This window comes from Mytilus edulis, chromosome 2, assembly GCF_963676685.1.
Source record: "Mytilus edulis chromosome 2, xbMytEdul2.2, whole genome shotgun sequence".
NCBI classification, from domain to species: Eukaryota; Metazoa; Mollusca; class Bivalvia; order Mytilida; family Mytilidae; genus Mytilus; species Mytilus edulis.
The window spans coordinates 59,853,108-59,873,143 of record NC_092345.1 but is presented as its reverse complement, the minus strand read 5'-3'; the positions used below and the strand labels follow the sequence as shown (position 1 = coordinate 59,873,143).

Genomic DNA, 20,036 nt, shown 5'->3' with positions numbered 1-20,036 from the left:
TTAAACTTAGACACCGATAGACATTAATATTCATAGCATTTGGATTGACACTTTTATTCTACAAACAACATCATACTGGATTGTGACTGTAATATTCAGATTGGATTCCGAAAGATATCCGGATACAGATAAAGATAAAGATTGGACTCATATTTTGACAGTTAAGTTGACAGTAATATTTGTGTAATACGTCTTGTAAACTTTTGTATAATATTGTTAAATTTTACTATTGATTTGTGTCTTTTGTTGGCTACAATTTAAAGGCGATTTCTGGCCGTAACAAAGCCAAGAAGGAATAGGCAGTTCCTTCTATTTTTTCTAAAACGAAACATATGTTCCAACAAATATTCATGCTACAGTGTTTTAGTTAAAAACAAATCCACCTAGTTACTACTGAAAGTCTCCCTAAATTGAGCAAGAACCCTATAGATTTATCTACATCCAGTAAATGTCAAGGCTCTTATTGCCTCATTCATTATCAAATTGTATGACAAAGCTAATGTTCAGTAGAAACATATGTTATTTACTCTAAGTAAAATGGATTGGACACAACTAAACCATACTTATGAAGTCGGCTCCGAATTACAATATACCAATAAATAAAAATATGGGCATGCAAAGCTTATGTTTAAACCAATACAACTGTGTCTATTGAATAGATATAGGAAGATGTGGTGTGAGTGTCAATGAGACAACTCTCCATCCAAATAACAATTTAAAAAAAGTAAACCATTATAGGTCAATGTACCGCCTTCAACACGAAGCCTTAGCTCACATCGAACAACAAGCTATAATGGGCCCCAAAATTACTAGTGTAAAACCGTTCAAACGGGAAAACCAACGGTCTAATCTATATAAAATAAAAACAAGAGGCTGTCACAACGACAGCAAACCGGATTTATTAACATTTATTTGTGTCCTGGCAATATCACAAGAACCATTACTGATGAATGGTGAAAGTGAAAATCGTCAATATCAAATTTGACCTCCATTTTGTCATCAGTATCAACATATTAAAATTTGAAAAGCTTAGATTGAATGGTTCATGAGTAAATGCAATAAAGTGAATGGAAACGCCATTTTACGATCTTTCAAGAACCATAACTTCTGAACGGTAAAAGTCAAAATTGTCATTATTGAACTTGACTTCTATTTTGTCATCAGTAACAACATATAAAAATTTCAAAAGCTTTGGTTGAATGGTTCATGAGAAAATGCACGGACACGACTGGAAACACCATTTTTCAATCTTTCAAGAACAATAACTCCTGAACGGTAAAAGTCAAAATCGTCATTATTGAACTTGACCTCCATTTTGTCATCAGTAACAACATAATAAAATTTGGGAAGCTTTGGTAGAACAGTTCATGTGTAAATACACGGACACGACTGGAAACTCCATTTTTCAATCTTTCAAGAACCATAACTCCTGAACGGTAAAAGTCAAAATCGCCATTATTGAACTTGACCTTCATTTAGTTGTCAGTAACAACATATTAAAATTTTAAAAGCTTTGGTTGAACGGTTCATGAGTTAATGCACGGACAACATTTGATTGCCGCCCGCCCGCCCGACTGCCCGCCCGACCGCCCGGCCGCCCGCCGTACATCCCCAAATCAATAACCGACATTTTTGTCACAAAAATCCGGTTAAAAACAAAAAAAAAACGAGAAACACGTATAAATTACATAAACAAATGACAACTACAGTAACTGTACATCAGATTCCTATCGTAGTTTATTTAAGTCTTTGATAAATCCATCCCTTTGGAGGTAAGCAAGGCCGTAGCTACCCTTGAGGCAAGTGAGGCAAATGCCTCACTTAAATTTCGACACTGATTATTTTTTTTTATACATATATGTAAATATAATAGTCATTTGTTGTTCTGTCTCAACCTTGATTTCTATAACTTGTCATCATTCCTTTTAAACTATTCTTCCTGGATATAACTCAGCATCTCAACGGGTGATGTTTCTCAATTACATTAACCAGACACATATAATACAATGTATTATATGTCTCTGCATTAACCTAGTAACGATAATCATTATGGATTTCTAGTTAAAACAGGCTCTTGCAGAAAAAGGAAAAGCGACACTGAAGGTAAAGAAGGAATAATTCTAGTAAACTATTTTTGTGAACAGAGTCTGAGTATTGCATATAACTTCATTGGTACAATCCAAAAACGATAAGTAGACTGACAAATCAAGTACTGGTCTTCGGAAAGGGGCAGTCGTATTTATTTCTCCGTTTCACCAACTTTTGACAAATCAAGTATACTGGGCATCGCAAGGGGGCAGTCCTGTCTGCGTATTCATTTCACGAACTTTAATCTTTCTCTTTACAGATAAATAAAATATAAATAATATGAAACATGCATGGATTAGTTTTTATCCATGTTTCTTTAACCTTAAAAATTAAAAGAATATCCCGTATTCCAATTTAATATTATTGAGGAATGGTAGAACCTTTAACACATGATTTCGTCTTTACTTATTCGGGACTACGGAATTCGTTTCTTTATATTCGGGGTTTCGGAATCGGACACCCCCAACCCCTAACCCCTAAATTTATAGATTCTGGAACTAAAATACCACCAACTATTTCCAGAAATAATTGAAAATTACAGACCTACATGTAAACGTCAAAAACTCCATTCCAATTTCCCCTGTACCCATATCAGATATACTTACTCTATAGATAGAATCATATACCTGTATCTTAATTATCTCATTCTATTCCTAGTTTGTCTACTCTTTGTCAGCATAAAAGCGAGTTTAATATTTTGTAACTGCGACTGTATGATGGTGCTTACAGGAAAGCTTAATTCCCTTTTTCAAACAAAACTGTTACTACCGATGCTGCTAACGATGTTTTGTTGATGATAATGTGCTACCTTAAGAAACACAGAATGCCCTGAAACGACTGAAAACTTGGAAAAGAGCATGCATGAGTGGCGAGAGATTGTGCGGTCTTGTCATGCTCCATGTTCATCGCGATAAGGATATCAGCAGACCAAATTATGATTCTGAAACGATTTGACTGAACCGGCAATAGAAAAATTTGTCAAACTCTACTGAATCCATGTTTGTTCTATGTTCTGGCAGCAGACTCAAATCAGTGACATTTGGATGATTATCTTACATATAAATTTAAACAAAGTTGCTAAAAATTTGGTGTTAGTAAAAGTCTTGAAATATAAAAAAATTATATAAAAAGTGTCCAAATTCAAAACATTATCAAACTCTCTAAAAATGCCTAGAATGCAGGATTTTGCACCATTCATTTCATACCCTCCAAAAAAAAATTTCGCCTCGCTTCGCTCGGCTCAATTCTTTTGCCTCACGAAAATAAGATGCCTAGCTACGGCCTTGGGTAAGTTTGTTTGAGTTTTGTTTTCCTTTCAATGCAGATGTATCCCTTCAGATATATGAATCGCAGTAAATGACAAAACTTCATGAGCACCCATCATAATATCTCTGGATATTTGGCACAAAGTTTTAGTTTTAGTTTTTTTAATGCTCTTCAATTTATTTGGCCTTCCAACGGTTTTGATTTCAGTGTCACTGATGTGATAATGATTGTATGTTGATGGGGGCATACGATACAGTATGAATCCAGTATAAGTAAACCAGATGCTCCGTAGGGCAAATCTTTATACGACCACAGAGGTCAAATCCTGAACAGTTGGGCAAGTATTGTCACAGCATTCAAGCTTGATACAGCTCTGAATTTGGATTGTGAATAAATAGTTGACCCAAAATCGGTTTCTGACACAGAATGAATGTGGTCTATTATTAAATTGGACATTTACCTATAATTGTCCAATATCCAAAATCTAAATACATGGTAGATTCAGCATATCAAATAACGCCAATAATTCAAATTTTGATGAAATCAAATAAAGTTCAATTTTGGACCCTTTTAACTCAATGTGGACCAATTTGATAAACATCACAACCTTAATACATGGTTATATTCAGCATATTAAAGAACCCCATACATTTAATTTTTGTTGAATCCCCAAAATCAATCCCAACCTTCCTTTAGTTGTTATTAACCTTGTGTTAAAATTTTATTGATTTCTGTTAACTTAAACTCAAGTTATTATCCGGAAGCCATCCGTCTTCGGACGACGACAACATGATACCAATATATGACCGCAAAATTTTTTGCAGTCGTATAAAAACAAAAGGTCAACAAAAAATGTTCAACAAGTTTTCATGCACAGAGTACACATTTGAACAGTCAATGTCCTACAATCTGGCCATACCTGTATATTGGTATACCATGTTTTTCTCTGATTGTAAATGACGGTCTTTGCTTTAAATCTATTGGAAGTTGGATTTGTACGAATGATATTTCAGTCTTAAATACATGAGTTGCTTAAAAAGTTGTTTTTTTACTTTGAACTAGTTATCAGTAACTGCAAGTACACTCAGATCTGTACATTGCGGCTTGGTCTTTTTTCTTAGTATGTGCTTTGTATTGATATACTGAGTTAAGCACTTTTCACCTGACTTTTACACCTTTGTCCCATGTTATAGGGGAGGGTTTTGCAACATTTTTAGCTGTGTAAACATTTTGTGTGTCCCAAATTAGGAGCCTCTATCATGGTGGTTGCCATTTGTTGCTGTACATCATATTTTTTTATGTATACGAGAGTGCAAAAAGTAACAAACTAAAGTAGATTTCACAAGGTCTTTATTAACAAGGCAAGTGTAACTGTTTTAACCATGATAAGATGGATTAAATGTGATTTAATTAATGAACACTTAAAACTTGCTACATTTATAGACAAAAAATTAAGGTATACACAATTGGTGAACATAGTCAAACATTAAGTTATGAAGAAAAATAAAACCAAACAGCATCACCCTAAAAATGATCCAATAATGGAAATCAATTGTTATTCAATAACAGCATACTCTATAATGAATCACCACATGATTTTGTAACAGAAAATTGTTGAAGTAAATATCATTTCTTAGCTTTTTCTGAGAAGACAATACATATGTTCCAACATAATTTCTCAAAAATTATTGAAATGGCCATTGATGAATAAGAAAAGGCCTCAGCCTGAATTTGATTACCACATAAATTAAGATTTAAAAAAAAAAAGTGCACCTATAACCTACCACATTCATTTATCATTATAATAAAGACTCACTAGGAAACATGCAAGGTTAAAAAAAATAGGGTTGGTTGGTTGGTTGGCCTTAAATCAGAGCTAATGATGACCTGCAAAAATTTTACCTCCATCTTTTTATGGGTGTAGTCCATTTTTGTAACATGTACTTTTAATCGTTTGTAAAAAATAAAATTTTGTGATTTTAACATATCTTAGTTAGGTTAAATAGAAAAAGAATTTGTTATTGAAAATGAGAATGAATGAATTGATGAAAGAATATCCAAATATGACAACATGATTGTTATGGCTTTATCCAAAGAAGTTTGATAATGAATAAATTAGTGCATATGTGATTGCTGTCAGTATGATTGAGTATGTATATTTAGGTATAAATGCTTGCCATCTAATTAAAATGTAAAATGTGTACAAACAAAACTATTGATTTATTAAATCTTTCAACAAGTTATAAAATGCATATTAAACTACCATAAATGTTTTGATTAAATCCCTTCTGAAAAAGTAAAAATATGATGTAAAAGAGAAAAATTATCTATGTAATCACTTACCATTTATAAAATAAAATTCACTATTGGTTTATGATAAATTTTCATACATTTTTTTTTATCCCTTAGACTAAAAACCCACTAGTATATTTAAAATAACAGATTCATTTATAAAATGCTCTGTATGAAAACCATCAACCTTTGACCATGAATTGATATGACAGTTCAAAATATAACCTGTTTGTATTAACAAAACGACTACGACCAGCTGCGAGAGTGGGATCTTCTTCGTCTTCTAGGGCTACGACTCCTACTACGACTGGAACTTCCTGAACTGCTACTACTGCGGCATCTGCTACGTGATCTGGTTTTCCTACGTGATCTTGATCTACTGCGTGAAAACCTAAAACAACAATTAGCCATAAAAATAAACATTCCTGTATAATATTTTAACACTCCATACCTATCACTTTTCAACACATACAATATATTAAATATGGAAATCATCTATTTGATTGGAAGATACCACAAATTGAACTAATCTACAGATTTGAAGAAAATTAGTGTTTCACCATCTGCTATCTTTTTATTTTGTAAGTTTTGTTAATTGATTTAAGACCAGAAATAATTCAATGAGTAGCACAACAAAGAATTTAAAAGATATGTTTCAATGGTATGAATATTCACAAATATAAGACCTATTAAGGTGTATGTGTAGCAAATTTTTCTCTTACTTTTATTCACCCATTGGATAAAATCCGAACATTGATAAAATCTAGTGTCATATAAACTTTACAAGTCTTAAAAATTAACAATCTTAAAGGATTTAAATTATTATTGCAATTTTTTTTTAAATTGAGTAGAAATGTTATTCAATGCTTTGTGTTGCTACAGATGGCATTTTCACATAAAATATTTGAAAACTAACATAATGGCTAAATTGGCTATCCTTCAGAATACAAGGTAAACATTTTCCATTAATTATCTTCATATAACAATATTTCTGATAATGTTAGATCACAAAAGGAACTAAAGATAATTACCTTCTTCTACGGGGTGGTGGGGATCTTCTAGACCTGCTCCTATAAGGAAGAAAAAATTATGGAAAAAAAGAAGTTTATAAGTGTTTATATATTTATAGCAATTGTAAACATAAACTCTGACAATGAAAAAAATTGTCAAGTAATTGCTCAGATTTTAACACATGGAAATCAAATCGAAATGTCATGTGTATTTCAATGAAACAACAATAAAAAGAAGTAAATATACATTCTCTAACAATAGACAAAATTTGCACCTGTCCTAAGTCAGGAATCTGATGTACAGTAGTTGTCGTTTGTTTATGTAATATATACGTGTTTCTCGTTTCTCGTTTTGTTTATATAGATTAGACCGTTGGTTTTCCCGTTTGAATGGTTTTACACTAGTAATTTTGGGGCCCTTTATAGCTTGTTGTTCGGTGTGAGCCAAGGTTCCGTGTTGAAGGCCGTACTTTAACCTATAATGGTTTACTTTTTAAATTGTTATTTGTATGGAGAGTTGTCTCATTGGCACTCACACCACATCTTCCTATATCTAAGTAAAGTTGTGAATAACTAAACCTGATTGAATAAGAAAAAGAAACTTATTTTTAATAGAACTTCATTAGTATGAAGTGTCACAAGGTGAGTGATTAGATAAGAAAAATATCATACCATTATACAATCCAAATTTTTTTTTTGCGGTCGTATAAAAAACAAGTAAAATCATAACAGTTCAGCAATTAATTAATAACCACAATTTTGTTTTACCTTGACCTTGACCTGCTTCTTCTTGGTGATTTGGATCTTCTTCGTGGTGACGGTGACCTTCTCCTTGGAGATATACTACGTTTTCTTGGAGACTTGCTGCGCCTTCTTGGTGAAGGTGTTCTCCTTCTAGCTGGAGATTTGGTACGTTTTCTTGGTGATGGAGCTCTCCTTGGTGATTTTGAACTTCGTCTTGGGGAAACAGAACGTCTTCTGGATGAAGACGACCTCCTTCTTCTTAAAGGAGATCTTCTTATAGGAGGTCTTCTTCTTGGTGAAGATGATGACCTCCTTCTTCTTGGTGGTGATCTTCTGCGTGGAGAAGGAGACGATCTCCTTCTAGGCAGACTTTTTCTTGGAGATGGTGAGGATCGTCTTCTAGGTGACCTTTTTCTTGGTGAAATAGATGATCTCCTTGGTGGAGACCTTCTAGGTGACGGAGATGACCTTTTCCTTTTTGGTGGGGATAATCTCCTAGAAATTGTCCTTGGTGAAGGAGAAGATCGTCTCCTTGGTGACCTGTTCCTTTGGGATGGAGAAATTCTCCTGGGAGGTGACCTCTTCCTCGGGGATGGGGATGACTTTCTCCTAGGTGAAATACGTCTTCTTGGAGGAGTTTCTGAACCTTTTCTAGAGGATGATTTTCTTGATGATCTTCTAGCTGACAATTTTGAAGGTGAGGGAGTCCTTGACCTCCTTATAACACGTCTAATGGTTGGTGATGTAGACCTTTTTTTAGGAGTCCTGCTTCGTGACCTGGATGAGCTATCGGATTTATGTCTTGTTGCTGGTGAGGCTGATTTTCTCACTACTTTTCTTGGAGTTTCCTTTTTTAAAACTGGGGGTTCTGTCAAATCTTGTAACCTATTATCTAAAGCGCTCTTTCCTGTGTCTGCATTTGAGTTAGTGTTTTTTAGACTTGAATCACTTGATTTTACAGGTATAGGAATCTGTTCTGTCATAACATGGCTCAACACCTTTTCATAAATGGTCTCCTTCTTTACTCCAACCACTGGTATTGGCAGTACTGAAGACTTACTATCTTTCATCGGAGGGGGTGGAGGTGGCCCTCTTTTACCTTCATTTTCCTTGCCATATAAAAAATGACTTGTTGGAGATGCTGATCTGGATTTATCTGAGCTTGAACTGTCGGAATCTGATTCTGAGGATGAACTGCCTTTATTTTGCTCCTTAGCTTTAGAGGACACTCTGTCTGTTGGAGAAGGAGTTCCTGACCGTCTCTCTCTTTCAAATGCTGTTGCTGGCATTTTGATTGGCCAAGCTTGATGCGGAATATCTGCTTTTGGTGGATTCTTTCTATCCCATCTACTATGATGTCTGAAAACAAATTGGAATTCTGAATTATATTTTATGAAAATTTGACAATACCTGGTATTATTGATGACTTCAAATAACCTAGATAAAGACTGAACCTAAATGTTACAAACACAGATATCAAAATCTATGATCCCTTTCGCTTGACAAGAATTAGTTACACTACAGATACTACACATGTCTGATTTGAACTCCACCTTGCTCCTTTAGGTACTGTGGATTCATTATTATTCATTGGATACCATCTTTCATGGATTTCGTGGGAACCATGGATTCAAATGTTCAACGAATAACATATTTTCAACAGGTTTTGTATAGAAAGATTAGCAAAACCCCAATATCCAATATCCACAAATATGCAAGGATTCAGCAATTCACGAAAATTGATACCCAGGAAAATAAATGAATCCACAGTATAGATATATAAACCGGATATTTGAAGTTGATTATAAATAACAAATGAATTCCAGATAACGATACAGGTTCCTTCTGTTAAACAAATGATAGTCAATCAACATATTTTTAAGCATTTATGCTGGTAAAAGGGTTAAAATATGACTGATAATCTTTTTTCTAATGTAATATGGCAAGTAATTACTTAAGATTAGAAAACTATGTATTTTACAATCAATCTTCTATTCTTGAACTTGTTAAAAATTGTCAGAAACTGACAGTTCAACACATGTGTATTGCCTAGAAAATAAAAACATGTTCCGCTTGTGAAAAATTCGCTTTTCAACAAAATTGAATGGTTCTAATTTGTAAATCAAATAAATTTCAATAAAAACATGGCACAACAATGAACAACAAAATTACAACAAATGAAGCTGTTTGGAAATCAATAATGATTTTACAGTGTTATCTAAATGAACCTACTTGGCCATTTCTGATGCTGCCTCAGCCACCTGTGACAAATTAGGTATTGGTGGAGTCCTTAATCGGTTTTCCTGTGTGCTATCAACTGGCTGAAACAACAAAATAATACAATGAATAAAGACCAAGACGGATAAAGGTCTTTTAAATATGATATTCATATACACTTTAGATCAGGTCTATTGTTTAGATATAATATTTTAACAAGTCAACATGGTATACTAGAATTATCAACAGTGCTGTTTGGTGTAAATGATTGATAATGTTTAATGTGGACATCAAAATTATAGTCTTCATAAATTTATAATATGATTGATCTTTTAGTTTTCTTCTACACTTTTAAGTTGTAACTAGCTTTTAAAACCTCAATAATTAAACAACTTCTTACTCATAGTGCAACCTTCTTATACTATGTTTTGTTTTTATCTCAGTATAATAAAATACCTGTAGTCCTTTAATATAATGAAATTAAATTAGGAAAAGAAAATTTTAAACAGTATTCTAGTTCAAAATAAATAAATTTACATAAGTACAAAAATGTGTATGTATACTGAATTAATACAAAATGATGGCATACTGATAGGTTCCAGCAAAAGCTGCAATCATTTAGAAGAAATTGATAAGGGCTATTCCAGACATAAACCAATATTGAATTGTGAGGATAGGAGGAACTTAAAAAAAATGCAACCAACCATCCCTCCTGCATTTAAATATGTTAAATATGTTATAGACCTAACACTACCTACAATTATTATACCTTGATATAAATAAGGAACTAATTTCTCAAGTCAGTACACTTTCTCTAGTTAGTCACGTACCTGAATATGTACAGATCTGTGATACTCTTCTTCTTTGAAATGGTCTTCAGGATCTGGAGGCGGCTGCCACTTTATTTTCTCCTATAATAAAATCATATCCTAAGTCTTTATGGTATGAGGCATGTACATAAATGAACTCTCTCATTGAATATATTTGTACAAGACTTTAATGCTTACCAGGAAATTGATTTAACCTTATTGAAGTTATTTTGAAAGCAGCCAGTTAGAAATGTTTTATGTCAAGTAAAAAATTAAAATTAAATTTCTATTTTTAGATGTATGATTATTCCCTATCTACAGTAAAACTTATAACTATTTATACTACTAGAACACACCCGCGAAATCGCGGGCATATACAGCTTGTGAACTGTTTTTTGTAAAAGATATTATGTATGGAGAATTACATAGAAGGTATAGGTCCCTTTTTCCAAAGTCCGATATTTGTTTCCTTTCTGTTAAATTCAATTATATTCGTGTTTCTGGCCTACGACCATAATTATTCTTCTCCTTTGCTACAATGCTTCTTTTGGTAAAAGTCAAATCAAAATAAAAAATTTGCACCGTTTCAAACATAAAATAAATGCAACTGCTTATATATAGACCATTATTAGTCTAAAAAATATGCTTCTATGACAATCCATCAGTGCTTTTTTTAGAGCCTTATTAACATACCAATGGTAGGATTTGAATCATGTATAAATGACTAATACCGACTAAGGCTAATTTGATGGGTTGTCGATCGGAGGGGTCCTGATCCCGAAATCCCGGGCTTAAAACCATGAAACTGAGATGCAGAATTTAAAGAAATTCATATCCCGAAATCGAAAAATATATTCCCGGATGCCTGTGTCGTTCTTTACGTGACGATAAGTGAATGACAAAAATGATTGTTTTTATTTTCACACGGCCTGGGTCGTTGCTTACACTTGGGACAACATATAACGATTCAGGCAATGTGAAAATGGCTTGCATGAATCTTAAATAAAACATGATAATATAGACTATGCCTGTGTGGCTACTTACGTGACAAATAAAACATGATAATTTAGGCTATGCCTGTGTCGTTATTTACGTGACGATAAGTGTGAAAATGGGTTGCACTTGGGACAACATATAACGATTCAGGCAATGTGAAAATGGCTTGCATGAATCTTAAATAAAACATGATAATATAGACTATGCCTGTGTGGTTATTTACGTGACAAATAAAACATGATAATTTAGGCTATGCCTGTGTCGTTATTTACGTGACGATAAGTGTGAAAATGGCTTGCATGAATCTTAAATAAAACATGATAATATAGACTATGCCTGTGTCGTTATTTACGTGACAAATAAAACATGATAATTTAGGCTATGCCTGTGTCGTTATTTACGTGACGATAAGTGAATGACAAAAATGATTGTGTTATTTTCGCAAAGCCTGGGTCGTTGCTTACACTTGGGACAATGAATAACAAAAATGATTGTGTTTATTTTCACACAGCCTGGGTCGTTGCTTACACTTGGGACAACATTCTTATATAACGATTCAGGCAATGAATGTTAAATAAAACATGATAATATAGGGTATGTCATGTGTAATGTAAATTTACCAAACTTCTAGCAATATAAACGGAAGAGGAAGTTGTCTATGAATAAAAGCCGGAGTGATGACGGACACATATCTGGACTTCTTTTTTTCCGTTTTTCTCCCAAAATAACCGAAACTGAATAATCATAAGAATGGATGACAAATGCGACTATGCATGGTACCTATAGGACATATAGTCACAATGATCAATTAATTGTGGAAGGAGGAGAAGCGACACCAAAAATGAGGTCTTCTCGTTTAATAGTATAGATTCTCTGGGTGATCAGCTCTTCCACGACCGGTAACTTTGTAATCTTAAATGGGATCTATAAAATATATAAGTTTCTCACTGAAGGTATCCAAAGAAGGTAACCAAAGATTTTGCGACGATGCAAATATTAAAATTTACAATATAAATAAATATCTTTAACCAATGAATTCAAATAGCAAAAGCTATGCAATTAACAAATATATACTTATTCAGCTTCATGTAAATTATTTAACAATGAAATACATTAAATATGAAATTTGGAGTTTTACCAAGGGAGCTAATAATTAATTAATAACACTGTCTGCCATACAGCATTTTGGGGACTCTCCCTCTTGTATCTTTCCTCCCTCTTTTATAGCTGACTATGCGGGAGCTTCTCTTATTGGGGACATTATGATGACCTATAATAGTTGTTAATTTCTGTGTCATTTAGTCACACAGAGTCTTCCTCATCGCTTCCCTCAATCTTATTCTATCACCAATAGTTTCAACACCTAGTCTGATCAAGTCTTGATCAGTAAGGTGCTGAAAAGTGTCATCCTCTATCCTCTCATCTTTAAACTTTTGAAAGATTTACAGATTAAGTTCTGCAAGAGCACGTTGTATAGCAGACGACATGTTGACAGTATGAAAATAAACCCGAATAAACTGTCCGGCTTCGTATGTTTTCGGTTATTTTCGGAAGTCTACCACCACCACATAATGACCACTGATCATAATATTTATTTTACAGAACATAATGATTAGTCTACAGAACATAATATTTATTTCACTCAACATAATGATAACAGTACTGATTATAAAGTGTGTTTGACCACTGAATATTTCGGTTTCTGTGGTCAACATAATGAGAAATCTACATAATATAAAAATATGTTGACAGAAGATATTTTCAAAAGGACTGAATATAAAGACAAATCTACTCAATAGAATAATTTACCTACTGAACATAAAGCCAAAACTGCTAAGTATATTGATTAAAGTGCTGAATATAATACCAGATCTGCACAATATAATGATTATTCTACTGATCATTATGATGTTACTGCTCAACATAATTGTTATACTACTGAACATAATGAAAAGGGAACTCATAATCGAGAAAGAAACGCTGAAAATAATTAAATGATCACAGCATATACTAAATATGAACAACGGAAGACAGCTATGGCGTTCCATACGGGTCCGTGACTGAATTAAAGTATATAACTATGCCCAAGCCTTATCTTAGTATTAGTACTGTCATCTGATAAAGTCATGCCGATTAAAAGATACACAATTTTCTCTGCTTTCAAATCTTTCTGTTTGAACCCGTCGAACTGGAACTTATCAATTATTGGTAATATTAATTATTTGGAAAAAAAAAGGTCCTGGAATGGAGTATTTTTTAATCAACAGCATTGTCCTATATTAGTTATAAATAAAGTTGAATTCTTTGATTCGCTGTTTTACGTCATGCCCGCTAACAAATTGAAACTTATTTTTAGTCCAGATTTTTAGTATTCGTATTGTTATCTTAGAAAGTCTTACGGATTAAAATACTACAATAGGTAACAATTTGACAATTTAGTAGTGTCAACCCTGTGATTATGACCCGTGTATATAGCATATTAATCCTGAATACACCGTATGGTGGTGCGCCTGTCAGATGAGGAACGTACAGATAAGGTAATAGGTAACAGGTGATTATACTATTGGTATCGGTATCGGACTCGACCCGGAACTTCCTAATTATTGGCAATATTAATTACGTGGAAAACAAAAGGGCCTGGAGTGGTGTAATTTTTAATCTACACCTTTGTACTATATTAGTTGTATATAAAGTTGAATTCTTTGATTCGTCGTTTTTACGTGATGACGGCTGACAAATTGGACCTCGTAATTTTAGTATTATAGATGTTTATAAATTTATAACCATTTAGACTACGTTAATAAATACAAGATTTTCTTGACATCATAGAGTAGGCTTAATGGGGGAATGATTGATTATCGTAAATGCTTATACAGTCCACACAATATGACAGTGCAAAAAACAAAGGTTTGGTTTAAAAAGGATTGTTTATATACCTCAACTTTCCTTGTTGGTTTCTTCTTGTTTTTGGAACTGGCAGAGCTGGAATCACTTGAATATGACTTTGATCTTGACCTTGATCTTCCAGAGCCTGACTTTGAACTTGAGCTGCTGGATGATCTTGATCTAGACACCTTTTTCTTTTCTGGAGATATATTTTTATCTGGTACCCTAAGAGGACTAGCTTTTATAGGAGCTTCAGTTGTTGCCAAATCATACTGAATTTTACTTTCTTTTTGACCTGGGGATTTCCCTTCAACATGACTACTTCTTCTAACATCCCTTTGAGGACTAGCTGACCTTGACCTAGAGCGTCTCTCAGTGGATGGCTTTCTGAATCCATTGACCTCTGACTTTTGGTCCCTTGTAACATCAGAGTGAGGTTTGTGGCCTTGATTTAAAATTTGTCTGAAAATAAATTATGGTAGGTATTTAATTAAAAGGCAATGCTAATGTGTTACTGAACCAAATCTGATAGCCTTATAGAGTGTATGATAAGGATTTGAGAGGGAATTCAATCTTTGCTATAACACAATTCACATTAACATGACTTATTACAAATTTGTGCTAATGCTTCTGGTTGACAAGGGCAAAGAAGATACTGTTGTTTCACTTTTGCTGAATGGCAAAAAGCAATTATCTAGTTGCCCAGGTGTTCACAAAAGTCATTTTCCTCATTAATAATTTTTCATTTTTTTATCAAGTCAATATAACAACAATTTTCTATTTCTAAGTATAGAAATTCAAAGACATAGACAATATATTTCATTAGAAATGTCAGGAAAGAATTGACATTGTAGACTAGGCATATATTATTTCAAAATCAAAGAAACAAATTAACTTTTCTCTTTCAATTCTGCCACTTGTTATACTATTGTACATCAAAAGATCATGATTTTCAGCAATACAAATTTGTTTCATTTTACTTTTGATAGTATGTTTTATCTATTAATTGCATCAAAACCAAAATGTTCCTTTCCAAATCACTTATGAAAGATTGTTAATTTTTTGTAAATTGTTCTTTGTAGACATAAAATAAGATATGATTTGTCCAATATGAAAAGTATTAAATCTACAAGATATACAAATGGCTAGATATATCATTGTTAAAACCAAACATTATGACATGTGACTGAACCTCTCTTTTAAGTTTTTACACCCCTCATTATGATTTTAGTGTGAGGCCTAATGACAATATCAATCAATCAGACTGAGATATTTTTGTGGTATATGAACCATTATGCTGTTGTTTACATGTATCTGTGTGTTATTTTTATGTCTTCCATTTTTAAAACAATTGATAAAGTTAAACCCAATACATACTGTGTGAAGACTGGTCTTTCAGGTTCCTTAGATTTCCATGGTTTTTGTCCTGGTTTCCAGTGTGTAGGAGGAGGGCTATCAGATTTCAGTTTCACTGGTCTGCAGATGAAATATTAATTTGTTCAAAAATTTATTACCAAAACCTTAATTTAGATTTAGACAAAACACCCAACTAATCAGTGCTTAAACAACCTCAACTAAAATTTTATACACAATATGTACAAACCTTTTATTTGTGCTTTTGAAATTCATACATCCAAAGATAAACTTGACTCTCATTTGATTTTTGCCAAAGGTTGACATTAATCAACATGTCTATTTATCTTGCAAACGAAGAAAATATTTGTAATGTGTCTGTATATACTTGATTTGTGGATAAAGTAGCCTGAACATGTTTAAAATAAAGATCAGAGAGCAAATTCTTATATTTAACATCACTATGATTATAACATTAAACAATTAACAATCAATCTAAGTGTAGAAATCAACTTCATGGTATGACTAGGAAGTCTTAAACATACCATACATACTGTATGTACATAGTGAGCAAGTTATCTTCCAAGATAAGTCAGCCTATTCAGAATTACATCAAAAATCTATTTAATATTTACACACAATTATTGTGATAGAAAACTAAAAGGAGTAGGTCCAGTAAGGGCCGATTTTGGCCTCAAATTTCAGGTTTATCTTACGAAAGATTTTGGACACTTTTTAAACACTTAAGTGTCTATTTCAATTGATTCAGTTAGTTTATGTGAAAGATTTTAACTGATTAAGTCATTAAAATCCCTCCGATTCAAGCTAAAATATGAAAAATCTATCAAATATGCAAAAAATTGTCACTTTTCAGATGGTTTTTGTCAAAACTGAATGTGGCCGCATCCATGTTCATCCTCAACCTTTATATACGTTATGTATTATCATCAAATGCAACTTACATTTTAATATCATGAATTAACACGAATGCGGCCACTTTCATTTAAGACGGAAACCGTCTAAAATTTAACAAAAATGCTAAAATTGTGAAGATTTCAGTAATTTAGCATGACCTTATAATGTTAGTACCCGATATATGTGCATTGTGTTGTAAAAAAATAGCCCATATTTGTGTAGCAAAAGCATTCTACTTTCCAATAAATTGCTAAAAGATAACATTTTCACAATTTTGCAAAACTGCTATATTTTGGGGCCAAAATGGGGTCTTACTGAACCTACTCCTTTCATAAAGTAATTCAAATAAGACTAGAATATATGCCCTGTTATACCTTTGTGCTGGCTGTACTTTTGGTCTATCTCTTCTACCTCTTGATCTTGATCTGCTAGATCTGTCTCTAGATCTTGACCGTGACCTTGATGATGATGTTGATCTTGACCTTCTTCTATTACCATCTCTCTTGGTCCTGGATTTTGAATCAGAGTCTGAATCTGATTCTGAATGTCGTCGCCTTGACCTTGATGGAGGTTCTGGTGATCTGGATTCATCTGAACTTCGACCTTTCTTATCACCCCTAAATTTTCTCTTTTCATTTCTTCTGTTTTCTTCAGAAGGGGACCTATAAAGTTTGGTAAAAATAAAAAGATCTACATTTTGTGTCTTTCTCATTTTGAAAGTTCCATAACATTCTGTTGTGGCTTAACTCCTAGCAAAAAAATGAATAAAATTTTCCTGTCAATATGCACATTTACCTATTATGTTCTTATTTTCTACAGAAATTTTGCTGTGTGGTTTCCAAGAAGTTATGACAGGAACAGGACTGATAGATGGACAGACAGACGGTAAGAGGGACATATCAAATTATATACCCCATGGAACAAAGTGCATATTGATAGGAATTTTTTTTTCATTTTTTTATAATTAGAAAAACATGATTTCTTCATGTATTAAAGCAGAATCTTAAAATTGTTTTATAGGCAGCTATTGAAATTAAATGTCAAGTTAATATTGATTGATACCTGTTTGCTCAATGTCCAGATGCAAGTATGTCATGTATACATGTACTTAGAACAATTAGGCATAGCAATTGAACTTTAACATGTTTAACAAATCATTAGAAATTATTTAACATGAAAATCATTTGTAATAGATGTAAACCTAAAATGACAGTATAGTACTTATTTTACAAATACTAGTTTATAGATTGCATTTGGAACACAAATACAAGTACCTTCTTTGTCTTGACCTGTTCATCTGACGGTTTCTGTCAGGACTGGGACTATATCTATCTTTTCTATCTAAATATTTGGACTTCCTTTCTCTTTCTGGTGATGAGATTATTTCTCCTTCTGATGGAGAACTGTCACGCTGCCTTCTAACTGGTTTCCTTGATGTCTCTTCCTCATCACTTTCTGACATTTTTCGATCTTGTTTTTTCTGTTTCTTATCTTTCTTTTCTTTTTTTCTACAAAAAGGAATGATATTAAAATACAATGATACAAGTTATCTTCTGATATAGTATTCATAGTTCTTTGTTAATAGTTTTAAGTATGCTCCTACCAATCAAATTTATTGTGGTCATTGGTTTGCTTAAGGAAACTACAAAAATTAGATGAGGGGCTTCGGAGGGATCTGGATATTGCATAATAGATACCCCATATAAATTATAAGCAAGAATAAGGATGTGCCAAGGAAATTCCAATAATTGTTTGGATAAAACAATTTCAATAAAATCTAATAAGGAGTTTAAGAAAATGTGTACCCTCCAGAACAAAGAAATGGCAAGCATTGCTATCAGAAAGACTCAAAAGTACATCATATGAGAAAAAGTTCTTTCAAGCTTTTCAGGATCAGCTGCAGATACAAATGTGAGACAAAGGGATGAATTAACAGTCAGATAAGGGACGACATAAAAAAATCAATGAAGGATAAAAAAAACTTAATTCAATTAGTTTGGGGGTGGGGGTAAAAATTGCTGCAAGTTTTGGTTAATTAAAATCGATTTGATAAATATCCTTATTGGTCAATCAATTTTTCCAAAATAAAGTTAAGAGGGGGGTAGGGGGGTCAGTGAAAAAACTATATGAATTAAGTTTTTTATCCTACATTGAACTTTTGATGTCGTCCCTAAACTAATGAATAAATGAATGGAAGGAGAAAAGATCAGACACACTTTTGTCACAATACATTGGCCACCTCAAAAAGCAGGTGTTTATGATTAAAATAATAAGGAGCATGATGATAAAACTTATTACTGTCACAGAATGGTTATAACTGTATGTTTTGTTTATATAGCAATTAAGGCATAAAATATCAGCCAGTTTTATACCTTTTTTCCTTTTTCTTTTTTCTGCCTCCATCTTCATCTTCTCTGTAATTAAAAGTTCCACAATATATTTATTAGCTAATTGCTATTTCATCTTAATATTTCTGAGACGGTTATCAATGCTTGTAATTTTGAGACCCTAACTACATGAACTAATAGAAAATTGTTCATAAAATCAATATTAATAACACCTTCCAAAACAACAAGAGGCTCTAAAGAGAGCTCACCTGTAATTTTTTGCTTAAATCTTTCATCAATGATTATTTTTGCTTTTCAATATGTATATTAATAAATGGCTTAAAACTTTCATTGAAATGTTCTTTGTATCTGTCATATTTTCTTCAAAATCAAAGAAATTCATTTTACCCCTATGTTCCATTTTGGCCATAGTGGCTTGTTCAGCATAGTTAAAATGATTATTATTGTAGATCTATCTAAATCTACCAGATTTAAAAAAAATTAAAAACAGCTTAATCAATACTTAACTTGACTCTTGTAGATAGTTGACTGATTGGTAATAATACTCCATCTCCCTATTTTTAAATTATAAATGTCAACTACTCTTCATTTTTCATATTAAACTGTAGCTAAATTATTCATTTTTTCACTTATGGACAAATTAAATGACCTTGAATGGGACCTCTGGTAATAAAAGGTAAGACATTTATACATACACGTCAGATGATGGTTTTATAGCTTCATAACCAGCATGTTGCTGAAGTCTGGCTGCTATTGACAAACGCTTATCAGCAGGCTCTAAACTTTTGGATCGTGTTCTTCTGCTGTGAACACGTTCAACACGACCTGTCATCCTTACTTGACGTCTTTCCTCCCTAAAAACAATTTTGATATTGATCATCTTTTTTAATTGCACCTGTATAAACATTAAAAAGTTTCCTAAAAACAACATGAGCTTAATTATTATTGTTTACCTATCTTATTCTTAAAATTATTAATTAAGGACTTTATTGTAAGAAATAAGATATCTGTGAAGGTTAAACTCTAATGAAGTTCAAACATGTATGTGTGACTGGATATCCGTTTTCATATCATTCAAAATCTTGGAATTTTAAAAATATTTCTGAAGCACA

General features: G+C 32.7%; 1 protein-coding gene across 2 annotated transcripts in view; it reads right to left on the bottom strand.

The window, feature by feature from the left end:
- Window positions 1–4,687: 4,687 nt before the first annotated feature.
- The window catches only part of LOC139512555 (peptidyl-prolyl cis-trans isomerase G-like), a 31,103-nt gene continuing 15,754 nt past the window's right edge, over window positions 4,688–20,036 (bottom strand). For both annotated transcript variants that reach the window (XM_071300246.1, XM_071300247.1), the window contains 11 exons: window positions 19,620–19,778; window positions 18,949–18,990; window positions 17,851–18,084; window positions 16,951–17,238; window positions 15,686–15,784; window positions 14,359–14,770; window positions 10,448–10,528; window positions 9,633–9,721; window positions 7,425–8,759; window positions 6,678–6,716; window positions 4,688–6,037 (listed from right to left, as the gene is read on the bottom strand). In XM_071300246.1, the coding sequence (XP_071156347.1) occupies window positions 5,893–6,037; window positions 6,678–6,716; window positions 7,425–8,759; window positions 9,633–9,721; window positions 10,448–10,528; window positions 14,359–14,770; window positions 15,686–15,784; window positions 16,951–17,238; window positions 17,851–18,084; window positions 18,949–18,990; window positions 19,620–19,778 (2,923 nt within the window). In that variant the 3' untranslated portion in view covers window positions 4,688–5,892. The remainder of the gene's footprint in view (window positions 6,038–6,677; window positions 6,717–7,424; window positions 8,760–9,632; window positions 9,722–10,447; window positions 10,529–14,358; window positions 14,771–15,685; window positions 15,785–16,950; window positions 17,239–17,850; window positions 18,085–18,948; window positions 18,991–19,619; window positions 19,779–20,036) is intronic.